This window comes from Paralichthys olivaceus, chromosome 16 (assembly GCF_024713975.1).
Source record: "Paralichthys olivaceus isolate ysfri-2021 chromosome 16, ASM2471397v2, whole genome shotgun sequence".
Lineage (NCBI taxonomy): Eukaryota > Metazoa > Chordata > Actinopteri > Pleuronectiformes > Paralichthyidae > Paralichthys > Paralichthys olivaceus.
In genome coordinates, this window is record NC_091108.1 from 12,528,457 (window position 1) to 12,555,523 (window position 27,067).

At 43.8% G+C, this 27,067-nt stretch overlaps 2 protein-coding genes across 6 annotated transcripts in view; both read left to right on the forward strand.

Moving 5' to 3' along the window:
• camsap2b (calmodulin regulated spectrin-associated protein family, member 2b) overlaps positions 1-11,299 on the forward strand; it is a 36,160-nt gene extending 24,861 nt beyond the window's left edge. For 2 of the 3 annotated variants that reach the window (XM_069510802.1, XM_020113097.2), the window contains 16 exons: positions 1,216-1,306; positions 1,421-1,522; positions 2,048-2,117; positions 2,201-2,482; positions 2,619-3,321; positions 3,425-3,571; positions 3,660-3,891; positions 4,163-4,346; positions 4,445-5,162; positions 6,763-6,899; positions 7,041-7,249; positions 7,338-7,437; positions 7,985-8,050; positions 8,731-8,846; positions 8,946-9,064; positions 9,361-11,299. In XM_069510802.1, coding sequence (XP_069366903.1) covers positions 1,216-1,306; positions 1,421-1,522; positions 2,048-2,117; positions 2,201-2,482; positions 2,619-3,321; positions 3,425-3,571; positions 3,660-3,891; positions 4,163-4,346; positions 4,445-5,162; positions 6,763-6,899; positions 7,041-7,249; positions 7,338-7,437; positions 7,985-8,050; positions 8,731-8,846; positions 8,946-9,064; positions 9,361-9,660 — 3,576 coding nt within the window. In that variant the 3' untranslated portion in view covers positions 9,661-11,299. The remainder of the gene's footprint in view (positions 1-1,215; positions 1,307-1,420; positions 1,523-2,047; positions 2,118-2,200; positions 2,483-2,618; positions 3,322-3,424; positions 3,572-3,659; positions 3,892-4,162; positions 4,347-4,444; positions 5,163-6,762; positions 6,900-7,040; positions 7,250-7,337; positions 7,438-7,984; positions 8,051-8,730; positions 8,847-8,945; positions 9,065-9,360) is intronic. The other variant, XM_069510803.1, reaches the window with a different exon arrangement.
• A 2,517-nt stretch (positions 11,300-13,816) lies between these two features.
• On the forward strand, positions 13,817-27,059 carry wdr47a (WD repeat domain 47a). Of its 3 annotated transcripts, none has more exons than XM_020099436.2 (17): positions 13,817-14,005; positions 15,739-15,908; positions 16,603-16,686; positions 16,778-16,862; positions 17,660-17,791; positions 18,012-18,188; positions 18,308-18,819; positions 18,923-19,040; positions 20,374-20,555; positions 21,806-22,054; positions 22,136-22,199; positions 22,800-22,957; positions 23,431-23,594; positions 23,683-23,853; positions 24,345-24,476; positions 24,559-24,777; positions 25,539-27,059. In XM_020099436.2, the coding sequence occupies exons 2-17, from the start codon at positions 15,751-15,753 to the stop codon at positions 25,679-25,681; spliced, it is 2,748 nt and encodes a 915-aa protein (XP_019954995.2). In that variant the 5' UTR covers positions 13,817-14,005; positions 15,739-15,750; the 3' UTR covers positions 25,682-27,059. The 3 variants fall into 3 exon arrangements, with proteins under 3 accessions (XP_019954995.2, XP_069366905.1, XP_019955003.2); XM_069510804.1 differs by having other exon boundaries at positions 13,833-14,005; positions 23,434-23,594; XM_020099444.2 differs by lacking the exon at positions 13,817-14,005 and adding an exon at positions 14,061-14,168.
• Positions 27,060-27,067: the final 8 nt, after the last annotated feature.

Sequence of the window (27,067 nt, forward strand, 5' to 3'; positions counted from 1 at the left end):
CGCTGCAGGCCAACCCTGCCACCCTCCCAGTCTCTCGCTCCGACAGAGGACAGACTCTGCTCAGAGGAGATTCTCAGTCCTGACCCGTCTCATCTCCGCTTGCCTCTCTTGTTCCTATCCCTCTGCAGGGGTGCTGTTGTTTTTTTTCTTTTATCAAACAACAAAATCTGGAAAAAATTCTGTGAACAACACAACTGCTGATTCACCCTGTCTCCAGGCAGAGATCTCTCCCCCCATTCACGCACACATTTGTCTCTGATTAATAAAAGCCTTACTGTACAACTTTCTGCAACTGTAGAGGCAGCAGAGCCAGTGTGGGTAAATAGTATGCAGAGAGCGTGGGTACTAACATTTGGATTCAAGTCACGGCCCAAGCTGACAGGGACTTACCATTCTTTAAAACAACACAGCAGACTGTTTTCACATTTGTGCACGCTCTCTTTTGCATTCACATTATTTATAGTCTGGGTGTATATTGAAGGTACAGTGCTGCAATAACACAAGTAGGCAAAGGAAGGGAGAAAAAGGATAGAAATGGTCATGGAGGGGAGCTGAAGGCTCTGGCATTCTGCCCATTCACCACAAACATACTGCTTATAGAATCTTAATCAGTGTCTGTCTGTCTGTCTGTCTGTGTGTGTGTGTGTGTGTGTGTGTGTGTGTGTGTGTGTGTGTGTGTGTGTGTGTGTGTGTGTGTGCGCGGCAGTTTTTATAGGAGTAGAACTCTTAGTGGTTATGTCTTTATTTAGCTCGACCAGAAAGAAAAAGCACTGGTCAGTTTGTTTCTCTCTCTTTCTCTCTGTTTATATCACATGTGCATTTATCATCGATGTAAGTCAATCATTCTCTGCTTTGTACATCCAACTGTGCACATGTGACAAATTGAAACTAAACTCCAGATGGTGTCTTGGCAGCTTTCAAGAGACGTATGGGTTTGACATTAAACAACTCACACAATGAAACATGTACAGATACTCACATAGTTACACACACATATAAACACACACACACACACACACACACACACACACACACACCTGAGCCTGTTACTTAGCAACAGTTTGCAGGCTATGACCTCACTGGTCCATCAAGTGGCCAGTGTTGCATCTTTGTAGGTGACTGCAGAGACAAATCTGCTAATTCATGAATAAATAACAACAAATGAATAAATGTCTGTCTCTCTATCTCTGTGTGTGTGTGTGTGTGTCCTTGCAGAGTAACTATCTGGTCTTTATGGCTGAGCTCTTCTGGTGGTTTGAAGTGGTTAAACCCTCGTTTGTGCAGCCCAGAGTCTTCGACCCCAACGGTATAATACAATAATTGCATGCAGTTCATTGCTTCAGTTCATTAACTCTAATAGTACAAAGTTGCACCTTAACACTGAATTGAATGTTTGACATCTTCATGTTCTCTTCTGCAGCCTGTGAGCCGGTGTCCTCTAAGAACATGGCTCCTGTGTCCAGTCCAGTCAAACAGAGCTATGCAGACAGACTTGAGAGTCCAGAGAACATCCCTGTTGAGGGTAAATAATCCCTTAGATTATGGACAAATCTATTCTCTACTTACTGACTATTCAATGGTAATTCAAAGATATAGCTTGCATATGTGTGTTGCCATGGCAAAATCAAAGTGTGGATAACAAACACTTGGGTTACTTAAAAGCAATGGTTGTTTGCTTGTCTGTGATTCAGAGATGTCACAATCCTAATTAGGATTGGTTTCTATTCCTCTGTTGTAAATACAGCAATGCCATGATATCACTGTTCTTTCCACACTGTTTTTACAGAGGAAGTGTGTCCTCTGCTTTCTTGAACTGGCTCATACATACTGTTTTAGCAATTTTGACAAAATGATATTCTCACCTCTATTAGCAGTTATTAAAGAACTAACACAAGAATTAACACAAAGCAGTGGAAGTTTTTTGTTTTGAAACCGGACGCCCTCTAGTGGAAAATCTGGATCTTGATACTCTCACTGCAGTGTTGGTGAATGTCTGGTTAAATAAGGACTGGATAAAGTCAATGAAACTGCTCTGTCTCTGTAACAGGTATAATGAAGAGATCTACCTCCATTTCCTATGTGGATGGATGTGTCGGGACGTGGCCCAAAGAGAAACGGTGAGTACATGAAATCTAAATATGAATTGACCTACAAACCTTAATTGGTCTGCTGTCTCCCTAAATGTTTCCTCCACCCTCAGCTCCTCCTCTCGTGGAATCTCCTTCGAGATCCCTCTGGACGGAGACCCGACGTTGCCGCCCTGCGAAGCCCCCTCCCTCCGGGGTATGACACGCTCGGCCAGCAGTGACGGTCTTGGGTTCAAAGTTCACTATGCATCCCGAGAAGGCATGAAGCGCCACCTCTCCCTCATCCCTGTCAGTGTCAATGGTCAGAGCAGACACATACCGGAGGAGGAGGAGGACCTAACCCCCCACAAACCCCTGGGGCGCAAAAACACATTCTCAGTCAAGAACCAAAGCAGGTAGAGCAGAGTGGGATGTGTTGAGTTATGATTTTTAAGTAATGGAAACATCTGACCTCTAGATATCTATATCTATATATATATAATAAACTTTAACCTTGAGAGTATAACTTTATTTACATGTATCTGTCTCTAGGTATTCTAATGGAGACCTCCCAGACAGCAACCACAGCGGCCACATCAGCCCATCGACCCCTCCGAGTATTGAAGAGGCCTTGAAAATTATCCATGACACAGAAAGGCCTCATGCTAGCCTGGGTGTGGGGGAAAGAGACAATTGCTTCTTTCTCCACAGTGCAGAGCCTTCGGACCCTCCAGGTGCCCAAGGTCAAGGAGATGACTTGGGGTCAGCTAAGGCTCGGCTGAACGACCACGACCCCAACTCGTTGTCCACCGATGAAGTTGACACGGGCATCCATGTGAGGACAGAGGACATCCAGAGCTTGGATGAGGACTCCTCCTCTTTGAGAGACTATTCAGACATAGACCCAGACTGTGATACCATGACCAGGTCGTGCCCCTTGCCTGAGCAGCCAGAGAGGACGAGGAGCAGGGAAGCAGGGCCCAAAGCAGTTGGTGACACTAATCCTGACACTGAGAGGGGAGATGGAGCTGACAGAAGCCACCCCTGCCCCAGCTCGGCACCCATACTCCACAGATCTCACACTCTCAGCCCCGCCTCGTCCTCTGCCGGCTCTGGAGGAGGCATGGTGCGGATGACGAGTTTCGCAGAGCAAAAATTCAGGAAGCTGGAGGGGAGGAGTAGTGGAGGAACCACGCCAGAGAGCACAGATCTAAATGTACCGTACACACACGCAATGAAAAACATTCCTTCTCAGGTTTGTGACTCATTCTGCCATTTGTTCTTTAACACGTTTCATCACAGTGTAATTTGAAGTGATGTGGGTTGACATATAAATGATCTTTGCACTTTTCTCCCAGATCTCTACGCCTCCTTTGCCCATCACTTCTCCCTCCCCAGTGACGCCTTCCCCCAGAGACCCATCCCACATTATAGCCACAGAGATGATCCAGCTGAGGATGAAGCTTGAGGAAAAACGCAGAGCCATTGAAGCCCAGAAGAAGAAGGTACAACAGGAGTACAGTAAGAGAGATGGCCAAAAAATATCTTGAAATACAAATATTCACATCACATTGCTCTCGTCACATTGTCCAGGTGGAGGCAGCTTTTACTCGCCATCGCCAGAGGATGGGCAGAACAGCTTTTCTGAATGTCGTGAGGAGGAAAGGAGTCACCGCCCCCCTCAGCCCCGGCTCAGGCGGAGCAGAAACACCTTCCCCTGAGCCGCTCACGCCCTTAAAGCAAAGCAGCCACGGCAGCATGGATCGGGCAGAGAGATGCAAACCAGACGGAGCAGCTCCGAAATCCCCCTGTGAGGATGGCGGAGGTGGGTGACCCCTGACTGCAGTTAATGACTTATTGATGATATTCAATTTACAATGATATGAAACAGAGAAAATACCAACTCTCTCATCGAAGGACCTGGTCATGTTTGTTGTTATAGCTAAAAATTGCCTTTATTAGTACATGATGTCAATTATTATTCAGCTTATATTTTGTGAGACTGTTTATCTTGAGGCCTTGGGATCATCAATCATATATGATTGTGATTAAATCAATATTCAATAATAACCTGTGTATTTAATGTGGCTAAGCAGGTGTGACTCCAGGAGAAATCGACCTTGCAGAATACACGCGTTCCATCGAGAGGCTGAACACGTCCCTGGGCTTCCTGCAGACAGAAATGCAGCGTTTGGCCCAGCAGCAGGAGAAGATCATGTCCATGAAAGATCAGCAACAACAATCCTGGGTGATCCCTCCTCCTGCTCCATCTCCGCACAGGTATCACTTAATGTTCGATATTATCAATATTATGGGAGAAGTCATTTTCGCATCTTGAACTCACATTTTGTATTAATGAGTGTTGTTTCCCCACTCAGGCAGCTCCGTGAGTTGCGCAGCAGCAGTGTAACAGGCAGAGGCTCGGTTGGGTCTTTGTCTCCCATCCTGTCTTCTACCAGCTCCCCCCGTGCTCCCAATCGTTCCCCTGCCGGCATCAAACGCCGGCCAGCCTCTTTCCATGCCAGGACCCCGCGGACTCCACGGCCCAATGATCTAAAAGTCACCCCCTTCAGCAGAATGCTCAACACCCCCACTTCAGTGGACAGCTTACCCAGACTGAGGCGTTTCACTAGCAGCCAAAGCCAAAGCAGCTCTTTTGCCTATTTTGGCCACGATGAGGGATCCAGGGAAAGAAAGAACCAAGAGGCCAAGGATGACAAAGAAAACAGTGAAGTCAAAGACGAGACGGCGGCAAAGAATAGCACTTCCACTCATCATCCTCCGACTAAACAAACAACCAAAGAGAAGGCAGGTGAGCGACAGGTGGAGAAGAAAGAGGCCGAGCAGGCTCAGTCAAAGAATGTAGTCAAACAATCGAGGAACTCGGAGGTGTTGCGTCAGCCGACGTCTGAGATCCAAGGGGCCGCCGGCGGCCGGACCAAAGCAGACCCTCAGGGCCGGGGAGAACTGGTGGAGGTGCCTCTGTCTGGGCTGAATCCTCCAGAAGGCCACCGCAGGGAGGCGACAGGAGAGGGGGAAAGCGGAGGAGATGCTTATGGTGACGATCAGAAGATGTGCTGTGGATTCTTCTTCAAGGTGAGCGATAGAGCCTTAAGTGTTGGCTGTATATATTTGAGCTGTTTTCTGTTGCAATTATTGATTATTTCCCTTTTTAATGGAAATATTGAGACCACAATGGGTTAGTATCTTTGGAAAGAGCTAACTCAGTTTTTACAGTCTTTGTGCTATGCAAAGCAAGAAGCTTACTGGTGTTTACATGGGTTATCTCAGGGTACACCTCCTACAGTCCAAAGACACGCAGTTCAGGGTTTGGCCAATTGGAGGCACTAAATTTTCAATTTGTGTGAATGTGTGTGTGAAGAATGGCATTGACCCTGCGACGCGCCTCTCTCCCAGCTAGGATTGGCTACAGCTCCCCACATCATCCTCAAGAGGATAAGTGGTACAGATAATTGATGGATGGATGGAAAGCGAAATGGCTGCTGGTTTGAGCTTATTTCCCTCAGAAGTCTAAACCATCTTCGCTGTCCTGCTGGCATATACATGTATTTCTAGCCGTGTTAGCAACAGAGGAGCTTTTATTTCTTTACTGAACCCAAATAAAAGATTTCACAGCAAATATTTTTGACTTGTTAGAGCAGAAAAGCTAAATTAATAGAATTACTAATGACTCTGTTGATAGTTATATCAATACCATGCATAATCATAATTACACGATTCAAACATGTAATAATGTTAACCTACATTTGATTCCACATTTCGCCACCTACAGGTCATTGAGTTGAGCCCCACCCACCGCAGTCAAACTATAATCATAGCTGATATGTCAAATGTGTTAACTCCTCATTAATAATACAGTCTATATTCAGCCTTATGGTGCTGTATAAAGAGGACTCTCTCATTGAGGAGCCTGGCAACAACATGTGCAGTAATGTGCCTGTTGAGCTCTGAGCAACACATGAGGGAATCCAGGCCAAAAGTTGAGCCAGAAAACAGACTTATGGGAAACTATTAGAGCTGTGATTACAGTTTTCCCCCTATGGTAATTTCTTTTTATGCTCAATTTAATGTTAAATAAATATACATTTCCTGTAAAAACTGTTCAATTAACTATCAAGAGAAGGCATCTTCTCAATTAGATTTGATTTCTTAGAGGAGAGAAAAAAGACATAAGCTGCTTTCAGAGATGAACTATCAGGAAGGGCTGTATGTAAGAACTGGAATGTCTGAGTCAGTTGCTCTGGAGTATTTCCTGCCAGCCCCCTTGTGAAAGCTCCAGAGAAAGTCAGAGGGAGCCCATTTGAGAATACTGCAAGATTATTTCAGGAGAATTCACTGCACAGCGAATGGAAGTTTTAATAAAGTTTCTAACACACAACGGGTGCAAAACTGAAAAAAACAAAAAGAATACAAACACTTCCAGATAATAAAGAGGTTTTCTACATGTCAGGAGACCTGTATGCTCTGCACAAACATCACACATGAATGTTCAGCTAATTTTCCTGTTGTGAATCCGTCTAACCCAAACAATCCCCTGCTGCCTTCTTCATATGTGGAAGGCAAACTCCAGAAAATGTCCAGAACCAATTGTCTGGACAGTTTCTGGAGCTCGGGAGTCTGACAACTGCTATATACACATTATTCATTCATGGGTCATCCACCTATCAAACCCTAGGATGATGTGAAAGGGGAAGAGGACATGGCAGCAAAGAAAGCAGCACTGCTGGAGAAGAGGCTGAGGAGGGAGAAGGAGGCTCAGGAGAAGAAGCAGCAGCAGGAACTGGACCAGGAGCAGAATAGAGAGGCTGCACGGTCTGTCTATCTGTCCTTCTTTCTCCTGGCATATAGCACCAATACTGAGGTCATATCAAGTGCTGCTGTAGCCGGTTTATTCATGCTTTATTTTTCTTTAAGTTAAAAAGTGTACGATCTAAGCTGTGTCTCTTCCTTCAGACTGAAAGCGGAGGAGGAGCAGCAGAAGAAGGATGACGAGAAAGCCAGGAGGGACTACATCAAGCACGAGTATCTGAGGAGGAAGCAGCTCAAACTGATGGAGGATATGGACCAAGTCATCAAGCCTCGATCGGGGAGTCTCAAGAAGAAGCCACGCCCCAAGTCCATCCACAGGGACGTCATGGAGCCGTCGAATCCCCCTGTGAGAGGTGAGCAACACACGAACCACACGCACAGACGCACACTGCCACAGCAGCTGATCTGTGTCATGACCTTCAGGTTATTGTTGTGTTGCAGGGGTGCGTCCTCGAGGCTTCTCCGTGTCCAGTGTTTCTTTGGCGTCTCTCAACCTGACTGACAACGGTAGAGACCAGCCGGATAACAGGAAGAACAACAGGTGAGAAGAACTCTGGGCTGAAATATGCATTACTTGAAACTGAATATGAAGAAATGTAAAATGTTAAGCGTAAATAACTGCATTAAAACTTGATTTAACTTGATTCAACAATTAACATCTCTTTCAACCTCCTTGGCTGAAGTAATGACAGGAAATGAATGAATTAACAACAGAAAGGTGGAGGGTAGTTGCCTGTTCTTTATTATGAATGCCAATTTCTGAGGAGGCTCAATGATGCTGTTAAGTTAAAGCAAATTTGAAGTTTGTTTATTGCATCTTAAACATTTCCTCTGTGTTCTACTTGTTGCTGATAATTTAACTTAAATTTCAGTTTCACCTTTTAAAATATTGCATTTATACATGTCAGTTGTTCTGTGCACCGCAACATTTCAACTTATAACTCCCGCCCCTTATTTCTTTATGGTACCCTGATATTAAACACTCAGCTGTTTTCTTGTTGAGGCTGAAGTCATTTTTATTAAGGTTTACACTCTGCATCTTGATTCTCTTTTATCCCTCTCTCCTTTTTCTGCATGGATTCCCTCAGAGGCAATAAAATAGCGTCTGCACATATCCCGTTCTTTCTAAGCTCTCCCAAAGAAAGAAAGGGAAGGTTAGTAACATACTGAGAAGACGATCTTCTTCCACAGAAGAAAATGTATTAACTGCTGTGGGTGTGGCTCATCGTAGGTACATGTAGCTCCATGTGACGTCAGTATTAGCCTGCTTTTCAGAGAACTCTCATAAAAGTAGACGGATGAGTCGACAGTAGAATCATTTCTCATATCCCATCGTTATAGTTCCAGCTTGTGAACCGGAGCTGTGTGGCTCTTCTCTTCTGCTCTTCATCCTCTTCGTCTTTCGCAGCATTGCACTCAGACTGTTCCTGGCTCTCCTCTCTGTGCCGGCTGCTCTGCGCTTTGTCGCTGTGTTTTCTGTTTCCTCCACATGTACTTGGGCTCAACTCTCGCTGTAGCCGTAAAGGCAGTGCCGAGGACTTTGCTTTGCTTGGCTGAACACGCCTTTTCTGTCCCGCACCGCGCTGCAGCTTTGTCAGAGCGTGTACAGTGATGCAATACAACAGCCTGGGTTTGGGAAACTGTGTCACAATGTCTGACCTTGTTTTGCCACGTCTCTCTCTCTTTCTGTGTTTCTTATCTGTGTGTTTGTGTGTGCATGTGTGTTTGTGGAAATTGTTGTCGTATGCTCTCATACCCTGTACTTGCTTATGTGTGTCCATCTTCTGTGTGTTTGTTGCTATGTTTGTGATTTGTTGTATGCGATCATCTCCAGGCCTGACTCTGCCGAGGGTTTTTCTTCTTGTCCTTCGGCCGGTAGTCGTAACGGAGAAAAGGATTGGGAGAATGATTCCACCACCTCCTCCACTCCCTCCAATGCTGAATACACAGGTATAAGACCTTCCAGTAAACGTCCATTTACATAGTGACCGTGCATGATTTTACATTTTTCGCAAAAACTCATGCATGCACTGTCTTACCTTACTTCAGGACCCAAACTCTACAAGGAGCCCAGTGCCAAGTCCAACAAGCACATCATCCAGAACGCCCTGGCTCACTGCTGCCTGGCTGGCAAAGTCAACGAAGGGCAGAAAAACAAGATACTTGATGTATGTTTAGTGCCTGTGTGCCTGTGTGTGTGTTCGAGAGGGTTTCATTTTGACTTCCCCCGAGGACATTTTGTTTTTCATTAGCATTAAGCTGGTTGAAGGACGTGATATATTTTACTAGATTTTTCAGAGAATATTTCATGGATTTTGATGGGAAAAAAAATCAGGCATGTTTAGGGGACTGATATTTATTAGAGTGAGCCATTTGGTGCAAATCCAAATAAAAGTCTGTATCTTGTGAATTTAAACGTTCTATTCTAGCAATCATTTATAATTTCTTTCATGACTTTCTGCAGGAAATGGAAAAATCTGAAGCCAATAACTTCCTGGTGTTGTTTCGTGACGCCGGCTGCCAGTTCCGGTCTGTGTACGCCTACTGCCCCGAGACCGCAGAGATCACCCGACTGGCAGGCATCGGGCCCAGGAGCATCACCACCAAGATGATCGAGGGCCTGTACAAGTACAACTCGGACAGGAAGCAGTTCAGCCTGATCCCAGCCAAAACCATGTCCGCCAGTGTGGACGCCATCACCATAGCCAGCCATCTTTGGCAGATCAAGAAGCAGGGCACGCCCAAAAAGCTGCACCCCAAGTAGCGGCAGATGGTCTAGCAACATTTGGACACAGTCCTCTGAAAAGAACATGAAATATTTGTGGATTTTACTGTTTCGTTAAAGGGACACGTCTCACTGTTATAAATCACAACTGGAATGTCGAGCACAAGTGGGCTTCTCAGACAATGCAGAGCTCACTGTTAGGACTCTCTGTACTTGTGAGCATGTGTATCAATGTTCTTGTGTGCCAAAAAAAAAGAAAACCATAGGCGGACCAATGCCTTACCTAGTTGAACCACTGAAGCACTGAATGTCACGCCTCCTGAAGAGGTCGTTTGGTTTCTATAAGTTGAACATGTGTGGCCTTATGCTTGCTTTGTGTCATTTGGATGCACTGTGTGTGTTGGTGTCATTTTGTCAGCGCCTGTTGAACAAGTCTGTTGTGGTACAGGAGAGGCTGTTGTGTACACACAGATCTGGGATCAGATTACGACCCCCTATGTGGACATTTAAAGGGTGGCACGTCGGATCTGTGATCAGGTAGACGCAGCATTTTTTTGATGAGGGTATTGCTGCTATAAAGGCATGTGTTGTTTTTTTTTATACTTGTGACTGAAAAACGTATGAACAGTTCCAATTCGTGTAAGTGTGTGTAAAGTGAAGTGCCATGAAGAGCGAGGAAAATACCTCAGTCAGCGTTTGCAATTACTTTCCAAAAGTGTCAAGTGATGAAATTATTGAGCGAATGCAGAACCGCCAGATAATTCTGCAGTAGTCTCTTAATTTATTATTAAAGAAGACATGTTTCAGATTTTCTGTAGAGAAACATAAAATACTATACATATATAAGTTAAATTAGTTTGTATATAATGGCAGATCCACTCGAAAGTCAGCTTGTAGTAGCTTTTGAGTAGCTTTTATAATTTATACGTGTGTCAGTATGTCGTCGTTTGGGGCCTTTTATTGTTCCACAAATGCAAAACCAAGTGTGATCACTCCACAGTATCACTCATGAGACTATCATCACTATTAGAATAGACAGAAACCCCTTACTGTGTCATCATGGACGTGTGCAATGACCTAATAGTAATTCAAATCACCACCACTGACCATGCTGGAGTCAGAATTAAGTACTACACACTCAAAATGTCACTTTAATGTGGATATTGCCTTCACTATTAGATCTCCACTCCCCTCCGAGTATAGTCCACAGTTGTAAATAAATGAATTCACCTATGATAGCACTTCTCTGTCCCTCGTCATCAAGTCTAATCGGAGATTAGGACTGTCCTGTTTGTTACTTTACTTTTACGTTACTGTTACATCTGTTATCATGTGTTCAGTCTTCAGTATGTGTTAACACTGTACAGATATATTTTGGCATAAAGAAGTATTTTTTGTAACGCCATTTACCAGTTGGAGGTGTGTACCTATGAAGCAGCAGTAGAAGGACGCATGTTGAGAGGGGTGTGGCTGAGTGAGCGAGGTTTATAGAGTCTTCATGAGGCTTTATTGTGGTATTGTATGAAATCCAGTGTTAAACTGAGAAAATCATGCTATTTCTTTTTCCAATTCTGGATTTATTTTCTTTTTCATTTAACTAAATATGCTCAACTTTTCATGGATTTTTGTTGTTTTTCTATTTCTTTGAGCTTTATTAAAATGTCAGCTATCAACAGTACTCATGCTGTCGCAATTCATGTTCCTGTCTTCACTGATTCAATTGTACTTTGCTATGATTCCTCTTGTATTGCTGCTGATTAATATGACATCATTCTTTTTTTCCTTATCTTTTACATACAGTAAATAACTTTTACATATTATCTTATCTTTTATGTAAATAAGTAAAGATTATGGGCTTTTGCAAAACCTGCTGGAGTCTAGTCAGTTGTATTTATACAGCCCAAAATCACAAATTTGGCAAAAGGATCCCTTCGAAAATTCCTTTCTCCCGGATGGACAGATGTGAAGCAGATGTCGTGAGTACAGAATAAACTAAAACAGCAACACAGACAATCAGAATGACACTTCAATGCAGCCTTTACTTTGAAATTCATTAAAACATATGCAGTTAATTCAATCTGCGACATGCAGTTAACCTGGAGCTTTTTGTTGCCCATGTGTTTCTTGAGGTTATTGAGGTTAGTTTCTCACTTTGCCTAATTGGTGACTAATTCAGAAATTCAGCAGTTTATTATGGTTCATGTGATCATTTTCTAATCCTGAATTCTGAATGACATGGTATGATTTTCCCGGAAACACAGGATTATAGTGAGTATTTGTATATATTATATATTATACATTTTCATATTCTGTATGGCCTTCTGCCCAATCTCAGACTGGCTCCAGTTCGAGAAAAATCAGTACAGATAAACGATGGGTGACTGATTGAATTTGGCTTTTTATAATGACTTACACCTCTGAGCAGTGATGTGCAGGGAGGGAACCATACTGCAGACTGTGGCAGGGTCAGAGACACCCAGAGGAGCCATACAGGGCGTGTCCCTAATACTGCTGGTGCAGAGAGAGAGAGAGCTTGCACAAATTTACTCCATCTTTTCAGTCAGATTTGTGTAATTTAGGCCGCATGATGCAAACAGTAATCATCAACAGATTATCAAACAAGTAAGTAGACAAAGTATATGTAATTAAGTCCCTTTTTCACCCCAAATCAAAGTTCTTCACATAAATGAAATAATACCAGAAAGTAGTAATACCCATTTAATATATGCAATTGTAACAGTGAAAAAATTTGAAAGCTAAAGGCTTTGTCTTCCAGCATGTATTTGCACATAATCGCCTGTATAATCTAAATGCATTCACAGTGTCCTCCTGTTATTTCTGTTAGAGTATGATGTGTGATGGATGGAGGGAGGCAGTGCTGCTGCAGGCTGCACACGGCAGCAGGGCTGGGCAGCAGCAGCAGTAAGGGCCAGCTCAAACCATGGTAGCAGTAGCTCGTAGAGGCACTTCCGATCCTTGCTTTAAATTCTATGTAAGATTAGGAATAACTCCATGATAGCAATGATGTAGAGATGCAGCTGCTCATGTAGCAATTTACTGACTACAACTGTACCAAAGTAAATGGAAATACCTCAAAAGAACAAAGTTTTAGTAACAGTAGAACAAGGCACTATCTCCATTTATATGTATATTCTCTCTCTGTGTTTTTGTGTCACAAGACAACAAAGATAGACTCACAAAATGTTACTTTCCAATTGCATATAAACCATTTACAGTTTATTTACAACTTTGGCCCAAATGTTTTCCTTATGACAGGATCTCATTCTCCAAGGACTCAGTTAAATACACTAACATCTATAAGAACATTTAAAATAGACTTATTGTTACCTCCTTCAACTTCAAAATATTTGTATGACTTATGAACCTCTATAGGGTGAAATCATCAGTGCATATAAACAAATGACAAATTAAGCTGTACACAACAACTAAGTTTTATTCTCATGTCTTCACTTAACTGACAATGACAGCAACATTGATACAGGCTGGTTTATCCTGTTAAAATAAAGTTAAATGTACTGATATTGAAGCAAAGTGTTATTCAGTAAACCTAAAACAGAAATAATGTTGCTTTTGATGACAGATGGACATTCAAATTGTGTAAATAATAATTTTATGTTTTTATATTTGAGTAATTTGTGCAAATGCAGACCATAATAGCTAAATGAAAGCATTACATTATAGGAGTGTCTATTGTACTCACACATTATGTCAGTGATGGTAAATGTTAATAATGGAACCTTAAAAAGGCGACAGAGCAGCAACAACAGACACAAACAGCAGGTTTTACATGTGGCACAGGGAGCAGAGGTATTGTTGGTAAGACTTCTGGCTTCTTCCAAACAATGGTGGGAGCTGCCCCGGCCTTTCAAGTTTCAGTTCAAAGACACAAAACAAAGCATTGACACCATTTAAGCAGAATCATTACACATGTGACAAATAAATCAGACGTAAACGAGCATGTCTCACAATACAAGTGGAGAAATACACAATCAATTATTCTGTCACGAGCTGATAAACCTTCATAAAGCACGTATAAACTCTGGGGAGAAGCCACAGACACTGGAAGGTGCCCTCACAGAGGATGGCAGCGGTGGCAACTGCCTTAACAAATCAGTGGCACTTTCTGTTGCCGCCGGAAGTGCCTCTACAAGCTGCCGCTGCCACGATTTGAGCTCGCTGTCCTCGGCAGCAGCAGCAGCGGAGGAGGAGGAGGAGGAGGAGGAGGAGCGGGACTGAGTCAGTGAGACACGGAGGAGGACGGAGGAGGAGACGGTCACAGGCAGCAGCACAGAGCGGCACCATCGTGACAGCACGGAAACCAGCCCCGGGACACCGTCCTCATCCCATGTGTTTATAGACGCAGGTGAGCATCAGGCAGGGGCCGCTCGGTGTTGTTGTTGGGGGGGGACCCGTACCCCGCCCGCCCTGCGCAGCTAACTAACGGATGATGCCTCTCTAGTCCCCGGCCTGGCTAGCTACCGCCCTCCCGCTCCCACCGCCCTCAAATTAGGCAGCTTGGTCCGACGGTAACTAGCCGTGTGTTTGTCTTAGCTGTAATCCGCTGTTTATCGCACTAGCTATGTAAAGCTAACAAGTAGCCTAAGCTTCTTACAGTGTTGGACTTGTGGCTCAGTGCCAGTGTGATTAGCTACCCATCCCTCATGCTAGCTGAGCAGCACTGCGGTGCCTGTGTCGCTCGTCTCTGGGCTCGAAATAAACCGCGTTGTTGTTAGTTTTATCTGTGATTGTCGAAGCTCATCATTCACACACACGCACACCGTCATGGCAGACACACGATAAGGCTGGTGTCTCCTCGATGGACCCAGCGTGCGCATTAGAAGTCACTAACACGAGTTGCTGTTTTGACTCCACAAGCTCAGTCTCTATGATCTGTGTTGTTGAAGCTGACACGCTGCCCTGCTCTTATTATGGTCTGATCATGTGACCAGGTGAAGCAGGACTCTCTCCTCCTCAGGCTCAGAACATCTGCACCACATTACAGATTTGTTTGTGCTGCTGTGGCCTAAGGTGATCATGCAAACAACAGGGTGTGAGGGAACAGGCTGCACTGCTGACTTGAGCATTTCTGAAGACTTTGCAGTAGGTGTTGAGATGAGTTGTGTGAAAACAATAAATCTGCATCTTGTTGTCCGTCCTGCAAGGTGAGGCTGTAATCATCTGAGATTGAATCTGGATTTCTGTGGATCTGTGGCTCAGGGGGTAGAGTGTGTTGGAACTGAACCACTAACCAGAAGGTCAGTGGTTCAGTTCCTCCAGTCTGCCTAAGTGTCATTGGGCAAGATACTGAACCCCAAATGTTCCCTGACTGACTCTGGCAGCGTGTGGTGGAAGAATCGCAGCATATAGTTGTGCTGTAAGAATGTGTGTGTGAATGGGGCTTGTACTGTGAGTGGTCAATTAGAATGGAAAAGTACTAAATGTAAAAAAGTTCATTAACATACACGTTTAGCAGCTGCAGTCGAACCACAGTCCTCCAGTCACCTGTCCAGCTTCACCCAAGCTTCTGCAGGTCTGATGCCATCTTCAGTACCAACATTTGCCTGCAGGGCTCGGTGATGCGGCTGAAGTAATCACAATAACAACAAATCTGGGATTAAATATATCTAAACCCATCCATCCATTATCTGTACTGCTTATCCTTTGAGGGGTCCCAAGGAGATGGAGACAATCCCATCTGACATTGGGCAAGAGGCAGGGTACACCCAGGGCAGGTTGCCTGCATAGCACAGGACCAACTCACAGAGACAAGCAACATTCACACTCAGCCAATTCAGTCTCCACTTTACATATATGCATCTAAATGTGCTTGATTTTGCATTTAAAATCAGTTTTTTTGTATGAATCAAACTGTTGTTCACTGCTATGTGTACATATGACCTCTTTATATTCAGGTTTATGTAAAACAAAACAATGTTTGACAACAGGGTATTCTCCTGATATGATTCAGCAGAAAGTCAGTAACAGGAATATTGAATGTTTGCTCAGCTTCACATTTTCTCTTTCTGGACTCATTCGAACAGAATCTGCTCTGATGCTGATTCTGTATTTATTCTTTTGCTGTTTCTATGTTGGCAGCCCGTCGTCACCATGACAGCGGAGGAAACCATAAATGTGAAGGAGGTGGAGATCATCAAGGTGATCCTGGACTTTCTCAATGCCAGGAAACTGCACATCAGCATGCTGGCTCTGGAGAAGGAGAGCGGCGTCATCAACGGGCTCTACTCGGACGACATGCTCTTCCTCAGGTAATCCAGCTCAACCGCAGAAACCACACTGGCAGTCCGACCGTGGCTGTGTCAGGTTGCGGCTCCAAATAAAGCTTTGTACCATGGCATGGGAACAACGGGCATCTGTTCGAGTCACAAGTTTAGTGTTTGTTCTGATAGAGTCCTCTGTACTGGAGATAATGTAACACAGCACCCATGCATTAGATGTGAGTGCTCCGTTGAAAGTCAGCCAGCAGTGTGTCAATCAGTTATATTCAGCCCGAGTATTAAATACAGTTTTCTATTTCACCTTCAAGTGTGAAGTGTCTGGTTATGGAGGTGTTCCGATAATATTTTCCCTTCCTGATGCCCATCACGATACCCAGACTTTCCTTCGACTCCAAACATAACGTATTTTAAGAGCTGCACGCGTCTAACCTTGTGTGGAAGTGATCCACACATAGATTTGCTTACTCACCGATTCCCGACCTGGCCTTTTCTGCAGTATCGGAAGCATTATTCAATGCTGGTGTTGGTATCAAAACATCATAGTTGACAGGCTGTTTCATCATATCCTTGCACACGTTTCTTAAAAATAGCCAGCCATTTGGGAGTCAGAGATGTTTCAATGTGTTTCAATCAAAACACGATTTGAATTTTCACATTGTAGGACATTTAGATATGAGGACACGGTTCCATGTGTGCATTAAATGATCAATTGTTTCTGATTCAGGCAACTGGTGCTTGATGGGCAGTGGGATGAGGTCTTGCAGTTCATTCAGCCTTTGGAGTGCATGGACAAGTTTGACAGAAAAAGGTGCGTTCACTGCCTGAATCCCTTTCAGTAAGTCCAAATACTTTTCTGTGAGTTTTACTCTTACAGAAACTGTTTGTTTTATAATCCTAAGGTTTCGTTACATCATCCTGAAGCAGAAGTTTCTGGAGGCTCTGTGTGTGAATAATGCCATGTCTGCAGAGGATGAACCCCAGCATGTAAGTCAAAACACTGCACTCTACACCCTAAAAAATAAAATGGTCTGGTTAATGGCACAGCTGTGTCTTCCCACTGACTGTCAATGGTTTTCATGGCAGTAAACAAGAAAGCTCAGTCTCAAAGAGAACACAAGCACACAGCAGCAAGTTCTCTTAACACATTTTACGATCTGTCTGTTAATAAAGGAAGAAGAAGGCAGGTTGTGTGTCTATGTTTGTACTCAACTGTGACCCCTGGCTAAATCTGTTTATATACGGCTGTAATACGAAGCAATTTACTGTCATGTTTCTGAGAAGGAGCCGGTTCAGAACATCTGTTCTCTTGTGATTCTTCAAGTTATAAACTCAGATATTGAGAGACGGCTCTAAAGCAAATCAAATTGTTTGTAAATCTTTATTGGAAATAATTTGCCTGCCACATCAATAAATGTGACACATACACACACAAATGCTAAAACAGTTACTTCTCTAGTCATATTGTTAAATGAGGCCATTCCTGGGCCTGTTGTCACATGGTGTAGCTCTGCATGCTGCTTGTGACACTGCCTGCGCTATCGTGTCCTATTAACTGGATTAGATCAGACTCCTTATGGCATCTGTGGACATTGTGTCAGTGTGCGTGCTCACTGTGTGACTACAGTTGTGTATGTTAGCACTGAAGCTGGTTTTGTTTTTTTCAGTCCTGCTGATATAAAAACCCCTCCGGCTTGTCATAAAAAGCTTTTTCTAAATAACCATGTTTTTCTCTGCTGTTCAGAGGGGAATATCCAATCTGAAACATATTTCATGTTTTTCAGTTGGAGTTCACCATGCAGGAGGCAGTCAAGTGTCTCCATGTCCTGGAGGAGTTCTGTCCTTCTAAAGACGACTACAGCAAACTGTGTCTTCTCCTCACGCTGCCTCGTCTCACCAACCATGCTGAGTTCAAGGCAAGAATTTAAATATATCAGACTGCACTTGAAATAATAAAAGGTGTGCTTTTATACTTGAGTTTTTGCACTGTTGTTTTGTGTCTTGACTTTATTTGCAGTGTGCCGTGACTCATGCAAATCAAAATATATTCAAAATATATTTTTGTTGATAATGTTGCTTCCGGTGTTGTTATTGCATATTGTCTTGATGCCTGATTTCTCTGCTTGGGTCCCTCAGGATTGGAACCCGAGCACAGCCAGGGTGCAGTGTTTTGAGGAGGCCTGCACCATGGTGGCAGAGTTCATCCCAGCAGACAGGAAGCTGAGCGAGGCTGGATTCAAAGCCAGCAGGGATCGACTCTTCCAGCTGCTTCTCAAGGGCGTCCTCTATGAGTGCTGTGTGGAGTTCTGCCAGGTTCGAACGACCAAGACTAACATAAACACTGTGGATAGGATTCCTTAAAAAGTGTGTAGTAGCTTTAAATCAGTGTGTTATGCATTGGTGGTTAAGTTGTAGTTATTGTTTGTGTGCAGAGCAAGGCCACAGGTGAAGAGATCACAGAGAGTGAGGTCCTCCTCGGTGTTGACATGCTGTGTGGTAACGGCTGTGACGATCTGGACCTGTCCATGCTCTCCTGGATGCAGAACCTCTCCCACAGCGTCTTCTCCTGCGCCTTTGAACAGAAGCAACTCAACATCCACGTGGACCGCTTGGTCAAGCCTGCAAAGACCGGCTACGCTGAACTCCTCACCCCACTCATCAGCAAACTGTCCCCATACCCCTCCTCCCCACTCCGCCGCCCCCAGTCAGCGGACACCTACATGTCACGTTCCCTGAACCCGGCATTAGACGGCTTGTCCTATGGGCTGTCTGGCCAGGATAAGAGAGCCAGCGGTGGGGAGATAGTCCCGGGGAAAGGGGTCTCTCCCATGTCCCACTCGTTTGCTAACTTCCACTATCCTGGAGCAGGAGGGCAGAACCTGAGCAGGAGTCTCATGATGGAGAGCTCCGACTGTCACAGCATTTTTGAGGAATCCCCTGAAACGTAAGAGCTCAGATTTGGAGTTGAAATCTTTGTCTGCAGGCAAGTTCTCTGGAAGCTTAAACACTTGGGTCTGATAGATAATCTGTTGATTTTCTGTGTGCAGGTCGAGAACAGACACGCCTGTGGATAAGATGATGAGTTCAGGTGGCGCTCAGAACCTGCGTCCTGCCTCAGCTCCGGGCGAGGACGCGCCACCTGCCGACTCCGCTGAAAGGAACGAGGTAAATATTGTTGACCTCGCTTTCAACTTGTCAGACCAGTTGCATGTCTCAAATTACTGAACAAGTCCCACGCTTCCCTTGATGGGTGTTGCCTCCAGTGAAAGTCTAAATATAGATCATTTCTTATTATTGTTTTCAGTAGAATGCATCAGAGTCGTCTTTCTCTTGCACGTCTGAATCACAGCTTGGTTGCTTTAAAAGCTGACACAGCTGCTCAGTCACACATGTGCTGAGTCAGTGCATCACAGCCCTATGATGATCTCTGGATGAGAAATATTCATTTTGTGAGAAGATGCTCTTGTGTTGATGTTTGTGGGGGGTTTTTTTTCTGTGATTTCATTATGTCCCACTACCTCACAAGTATCTAAAACCATTCTGCATATGATAAATACAGAAGTAAGGTATGTGCAACACACATGTGATACATCTATTTTTAGATTTTAGATTCAGTGTGTGTGTGTCAATTAATCATAATTGAGGTAAAAGTTTGAAATAATCATGATATTAATTAAGTCATATAGCCCAGCCCTACTCAATGGTATTACGGGGCGTAAACTAGCCCTGGTGGATTTGATCCCAGGTCAGTGGGCCAAGTCACTTGGAGCAACACAGATGAGTCATTACATCCCTCATGTTGCCTGTAAATACAGTATTAACACAGTGTGTGTCCGTCTGTCTCACACTTTCTATTCTGGGCTCCTTGTGCATCTCATTGTGAAGTTTCAGGGCTTTTATCTGCCCTGCCCGTTACCACGGAGACACATAAAGAGGCCATAAACAGACACAGACTTTTTTGAGGCCTCTGTGATTTCACTGGCACACCCCTACTCTCTGTCCTGTTGTTTTCCTCTGGGCTCAACCCCCCCTTTTTTTTCCAACATTGGCACGCTGCCAGTCTCCCTCCCCCTTCCCATGCATGGATCCGTTCCCATCAGATTGTCAGCACAGGAAGCAGAGGACAGAGAGGGGATGCGGCCCGTCCTCAGCTCTCTGTCTCACCCTCCTTCCTCTTTGAGTACCTGAACTCACTGAAGACTGAAACAGTCTCAATCCTGATGTTTATATTGTTAAAAGGAGTTGGCAAAGAACTTAACTGTGTGCTATGTGTGTACATTACATATTGTACGTGTGATGTGTGTGATTACTCATAAAAGTTAAAACTCTGTATGTATACAAGGTGATTCCCCCTGTTTTTGTATGTGTGTATTAATGCAACAGTAGATTAATTTCATAAATGACCAGTAACACGGTGCAGAGGCAAAATTAGAAAACAAAGTCGTCTATGTGTTCTCTTCATGAGTCATCATAAAGGGCTTTTGTGTTCATTCCTCAGCTGCGTGACTCCACAGAGAAGTACGAGGAGTATTATCGCCAGCGTCTTCGTGTGCAGCAGCACCTGGAGCAGAAGCAGCAGCAGAAGCAGCTGTATCAGCAGATGCTGCTGGAGGGCGGCGTCCAGCAGGAGCCGCCGCCCAGCGACATGCAGCACAGCCTCACAGAGAAGTTCCTCAACAGGTACACACGACGTGATGTTTTGTGAAGGTCCACATTGTGTGTAAATATACCTGTCAAGTCAAACATGAGCAGCTCTGGTGCAGATTCTAATAAACCTGCTAATTACTGTGTAGCTTTTAATATCATCACACAATAGAGGCACAGCTGCCGGATAAGGACAAGTAGACATGTTAAGTCTGTGATAATTATGGGTCCCATGTGGTTTTCCCAGCCTGACACACACCTTCCCCCAAAGAACCCGCCTGCAGTCCACACTTCACCATCTGTGGTGACGAGCTACATAGCATCATCTCCTGTGTATGAATGTTACGCACAGGATTCAACCAAAAATGTTTTAAAACATCTACCATCACACATCACAGTTTTCTTTCAAACCACAGACTTTCATTGACAACAACAGCACCACTAAAATCATGGGGAGAATTAGCTGTATACATATGTTTGTGCGTCTCTCAGCAGGACAAAGGCCTTTTGATTTGTCCCCCGAGAGTTCCTCCCAGTCCTCCCTCACCCCTACCTCTCCTCCTCTGTGTAGCCTCTGCATTATTCACAAGAGGCTGCTGTGCCTAATGACATCATTACTTCAGTTTTCTTTTGTCCTGTGCTTTTTGTAGTTCTAATTAGATTTCACTTGCCTGTCAACTTGTAGTGTAGTGACAGTCTGTACTAAGAAGTGAAATGAAATGTGCACATTTCTGCCAAAAAAGTAAAAAAATGTTGTTCTTTTTGTCTAAAAAGAAAAATAATCTTTCAAGAATGTTTCGATATTCCAATTAATATTGAGCAAATGTAACCAGTAACAAGATATAACAATGGTTTGCAAAGTACCACAGCAGAGGAACAAGATTTAGTTTTAGGATCACATAATTTCAGAATCTTATAATAGACAGTTTGAGTTTTTCCATCTCTTTGTACCTCTACCAAGGAGCTTATGTTTCACACCTGTCTGTCTGTTTGTTGCAAGATTACGCAAAAACAACCAAGTTATTCATTGCAAGGAGCTGCCTGACTCCAGAACTGAGTATTCAATGTATTAATGAAAAACCCAAACTCATTAAGAATGTTTTTGCTTGATACAGGACAATTTGATTACATTTAAGAATATTTGACTTATTTCTAGTTGGGCGTTTTTGCAGTGTGAAGAAAGCCCTCTGGAAAAAGAAAGGAAGAAAGGGAAAATGAGGACATGGGTGTTTATAGAGACAGAGATCATGAATGTACATGTGCATATATTTGTCTGAACCTCTCAGGTCCATCCAGAAGTTGGAGGAGCTGAATGTGGGGATGGAGAATTTAGGAGAGGAGGTGAAGTCTTTGGCCGTGCAGTGTAACGGCAACGGGAATACGCCAGCTTCTGAGGACAATAACAATCCTCCATCTGTGACCCCGGAACAGAGCCTCACCCCCCAGGGGGGAGGGGTGCTCAGCAGCACCCCACAGCGCCCCGTGGGGGGACGCCCAGTCGCCCCTCCCAATGAGTCCCCTGTCGTTTCTCAGAGGTAAATGCGTTTGATTGAATGTACTTTATGTCCTATCAGACAATATGTTGAATTAGACAATAAGATTCTGTTTGTTGGCAGTGGGCAGAAACAAGTTGGGGATCAACAAGGAGACTCTCCAGACTCCGTGTCCCGAAGTAAAGAGGTAGGGATGCAAAGAAAAGCCTCTTAACAGTTCAAACAATTCTTTCAGACCCGCTGAAAATAATTTACCATAGCGACTGTGATTTGCAGCATAATGTCCATAGTCTTTATTATAACACAGTTGGTCATTCACCGTCTTTCACATAAATATGATTTAGTTTTGGTATTCTGCAAATTATTTAGCTTCCTTTGAGCATCTCTGATTTCAGTTTAGTACTTTATTGCACCGACAGGGCATGCAGCAGAGCACAGATAAATCAATCACAATATTCACATACATACACACATTTCAACAGAATACAAAAACAATAAAATAAATTTAAAAAACACTAAAAGAATAAATGAGATCAATGGGTGGGTTTTTGATTGAACATTTAAGTTAAATTACAAAATTTTTGGTGCTATAGTATGAAGCGTGTTTACTCTTATGTAAATTAAGTATACGATCCAGTGTAATTCTAATTTGACTAAGCAGATTATAACTGTTTGATCTGAATGGCAGGGATGTCACGCCTGCTAGAGAACGGAGAGAGAAGATTATGCTGCTAATGACATGAAATCCGTGTGTTCATGTGTTTGTCATATGTGGGTTTGTTTTCAGGGAGACAAGGCAAAAGATCTGTTTGTTCCGGTGCACACGTTGGAAGACACTCAGGCTATTCGTGCCGTTGCCTTTCATCCGTCTGGATTACTGTATGCTGCTGGATCCAACTCCAAGACTCTACGTGTGTGCGCTTATCCAGAGATGCTGGACACAAGGTGACGTATGGATGGTCATCTTAACACCAACACCACTTTTCTCTACAATGGGAATGGATACAATCTGCATTCACTCCCAGGTCAAATAATTCTGCTGTAGACAGGTTTTTATCGACTCTGAACTTCCTCAGGTCTTCTTCTTCTTTAGTCTGGAAGTCGAGACGCTGATGCTTCACCTTTATGATGCTGATTGAACTTTCAGCTGTTATCGCTTAGAGTGCAGTGAATGTTTGTGATATTTACATCTTGGGGATAACAGGGATTTTGTATCACCTTTTTCATGGGGTTTACCTGCCTTTGAAACAGCTGCATCTACCTGCTACCTGTGGTCTGAAAGAATAAGATCGATGATATAGTGTTTCCTGTACCTGTAGAACCATGACCTCATTTGGCAATCGAGTGCTTCCTACTCTTTAAAGCATTATACACACTGACACTGACATTTATGTCCTCTACTCTCTTCCTGTCCTCAGCAGTCCAACAAAGCAACCAGTCGTCCGCTTCAAGAGGAACAAACACCACAAAGGCTCCATCTACTGTGTGGCCTGGAGCCACTGTGGGCAGCTGCTTGCTACAGGCTCCAACGACAAATACGTCAAAGTTCTACCTTTCAGCGCGGAGACATGCAACGCCACAGGTGAGCGATCCTCACATGAGTACATCATCACAGTCGATATTTGATGTCACTGTTGTCATTTGTAATTGTGTCTCTCTCTGTGTCCCAGGCCCAGACCTGGAGTTCAGCATGCACGACGGCACCATCAGAGACCTGGCCTTCATGGAGGGTCCTGAGAGCGGAGGGGCCATCTTGATCAGCGCCGGAGCGGGAGACTGTAACATCTACACAACCGACTGTCAGCGGGGACAGGGACTTCACGCCCTCAGTGGACACACAGGTACGATGTTTGCTTCGTTCCTCCAAGTGTCCTCCTAAACCCGAAACATGAAGAGTCAAAGGCTGCATCCATACAAACGAGTTTTAGCTTTAAAACGGCGATCTCTAACCAGACAAGGGTTTTTACGCTGTATCCATCCATTCATTCCAACGCACCTGAAACAAGTGATATCACATTCGCGTACTCTCGACCTGTGTGAGAATCAGTTTCTACTCTGCCACTGGTTGTTTTAGTTGATGAAAATGCTACAAAGGAGAAAAAGCAATGGTGACAAGTAAGAGCAGGGATTTCTTTTCTTGGACCCATTACAAGATAGAACTGTTAAAACGCAGCCCCTGAATTTTCAAACAGGGCCAGCAGCATTTCAAACTTCTTTGTTTTAGGTGCACAAAAAAATCCAGGGTAGTGTGGACGCCAGCTACAAACACAGCGACAGTGATGTGTTTTAAAAGTGAGATTGAGAAACATGTCACTGTTGTGTTGCTGTCCAGGTCACATTCTGTCTCTGTACACGTGGGGGGGCTGGATGATTGCCTCTGGCTCCCAAGACAAGACGGTGCGTTTCTGGGACCTCAGGATGCCCAGCTGTGTCCGAGTAGTGGGAACTGCTTTCCATGGCTCAGGTATGACTCATGTCCTTTGTGTCAGTACTTTTCACCTCCCATGTGTCTCTGGCCTAACCCTCTTTTTTTCTCCACTCCACAGGCAGTCCTGTTGCCTCGGTAGCAGTAGATCCAACTGCCCGTCTCCTAGCAACAGGACAGGAAGACAGCGCATGCATGCTGTATGACATCAGAGGAGGCCGCATCGTGCAGGTGTACCGGCCGCACAGCAGTGACGTCCGATCTGTCAGGTTTTCCCCCGGAGCACACTACCTGCTCACCGGTTCCTACGACACAAAGGTCATGGTCACCAACCTCCAAGGTGTGTTTCATCCAAAGTGAACATCATTAACTTCTTTGTGTGGGGCCTTTTGTTTTACTCAATGTTTTCCCTCATATTTTAATTTGTCTCACCACAGTTTGATAATGAACCAAAAAAAGAATGTACACTTTTCATGATAACATGAGAAATCTCTATGTCGGAGTTCTGCCCTGTTGTAGAACTGTCCGCAGGACTGTCTGTCTCGGTCTCTCGCTCTCACACACTCGCTGTCCATAAATTATTTACCATCCACGCAGACAACCAGACCTCAGCTGTGTGCGAACCTGTGTGATGCATTTAATGCAGTTCTCTCCCACGTTCCCGAAAAAGACTGAGTCAATTCTGTCTGAGACATTGGTTACTGTAACTATTAAGGAAGGTTATGGAATTTGGGATAAAATCCTCTTATGTTATTGCTTATTTTATTCTGCAAAATCAATAAATGCCACAATGTAGTAAATCTTTTGGGAATTTAGCTAAGGAACACTTCATATATAAAATGTTAAGCAATCCATGTCTGTTATTGGATAATCCAGAATATCAAACACCAATTAACAACCGGCGTATTCAATTATATTGACGAATTAATATTGTAATAAATACAGTAGCTACAACAGTGGTTTGAATTGGGCCAGTAGGACTCCACCCACCTAAAGTGTCTGGAGGAGAACCTGGGAAGTGGTTTTGTCCTGCATATTTGTATCATATCAGTTGTGTAATTCTCTATCTGCCTGACTGAGCTGTGTTTCTTGTGTTTAAAGGTGACTTGACCAAACAGCTGCCTGTGACCGTGGTGGGAGAGCACGGCGACAAGGTGATCCAGTGCCGGTGGCACACACAAGACCTGTCCTTCCTCTCCTCCTCTGCCGATCGCACCGTCACACTCTGGACACACAACCCATAACACACACAGATACACACAGAAGAGCAGTTCCTGTAATCTAAAATGCACACATTCCCCTAATACAACACTGCTCCTCCTGCACTATCAACATGGTTTCATCCTTTCAACACACTTGACATTTAAAGCCTCACAACACACACACACACACACACACACACACACACAGTTGAATGAGCCTTTCCCTCCTGTCTGTAGAAAACCAAATGGATACAAACATGATACGTCAGAAGCACATGTTGCATGTTCTCTTTTATCTTTACATATCACGTTTTATTTATCCCACCGATCGAGGGTTAAAACAGCAGGGTCACTCTTTATTCACCCATCCCACGTGTTCACTCCATACACACACCCGTCACTTGCTGCACGTTCTTTTCACTGAGGAGTTGTTGAGGTTCAGGACAGTGCTTTGTTCATGATGGTGCCTTCCTTCAGTTCTCAGTGTCCATAACAAAAACAGTTTAAAAAGAAACATTTTGGTCATTTTTCAAGATCAAATTTTTTGTCATCATGAGAGAAATGCTACATTCCTTCTTTTGCATATCATTTCATGACAGCTGGTATTATGCTGCTATATTGTCTGGGGAAACCAAGAGTTGAATTTATGATGTAAAGTGTAAATTTTCAGTGCGTCAGTCGTGAGCTTTTCTTATCAGGAGGCTGAATCTGTGGACGTCAAACGATCTGCCAGTCAGTCTGCTGTAGCTTCCCCGTGGGATGTACTGAAGTCTAACGTTACCGTGTCCACCTCATTACTACAACTCAACATGTGTAAATTAGGTTGTGCGTTCCTTTTTCATTTTAAATCTGTGTTTTTGCGCTGAAGGTGTTTGACAGTGTTTTGCTCGCGATGGAAAGATCGCTATGTCGGCATTAAAGGGAAATGCAGAGTGTAACTTTTGATGTTTAAAAAACGTTGGTTTGTCTACTGCAGGATGATTTAACAACAGTAGGTGGCAGTGTTTACCCGTATCAAGGATCTAACCATAGGCACAATGTAATCTGAATGGAAGCACGGGTGTTTGGATATTTATTCAGAACCAGTATTTTTGGCAAAAGCATTGTATTCTTTTCTTGTATTTTACATTCGCACTTTGTCTTTTAACAATGATTTACTTTATCTACAAAGATTCATATTTAAGTTTTTATGTTAATGTATAGTGTACAATATATTGTTTTAACAAATGAAGCTAACGTACATAGATGTATTTATTTAAGTTGTGTTTATGTATGTACATTTATTAGTATGTTTTGGAAATGCTAGTGGCTCTTGTATTAAGCCTTTCTAATTCTTGTTTTTAAAAGTGACTTAAATTAACTCATGCTAACTCAAGTCTGACTGCTGGTACGTTCAATAAAGTGTCTTTTAAACAAGCTATTAAGTGT

Excerpts from the sequence above, each read along its gene's own strand:
- wdr47a (XM_020099436.2), top strand. The coding sequence starts at position 15,751 with ATGACAGCGGAGGAAACCATAAATGTGAAGGAGGTGGAGATCATCAAG. Across the intron at positions 22,055-22,135 it reads TCCCCTGTCGTTTCTCAGAG|TGGGCAGAAACAAGTTGGGG; the intron begins GTAAATGCGTTT and ends GTTTGTTGGCAG. Across the intron at positions 23,595-23,682 it reads GGAGACATGCAACGCCACAG|GCCCAGACCTGGAGTTCAGC; the intron begins GTGAGCGATCCT and ends TCTGTGTCCCAG.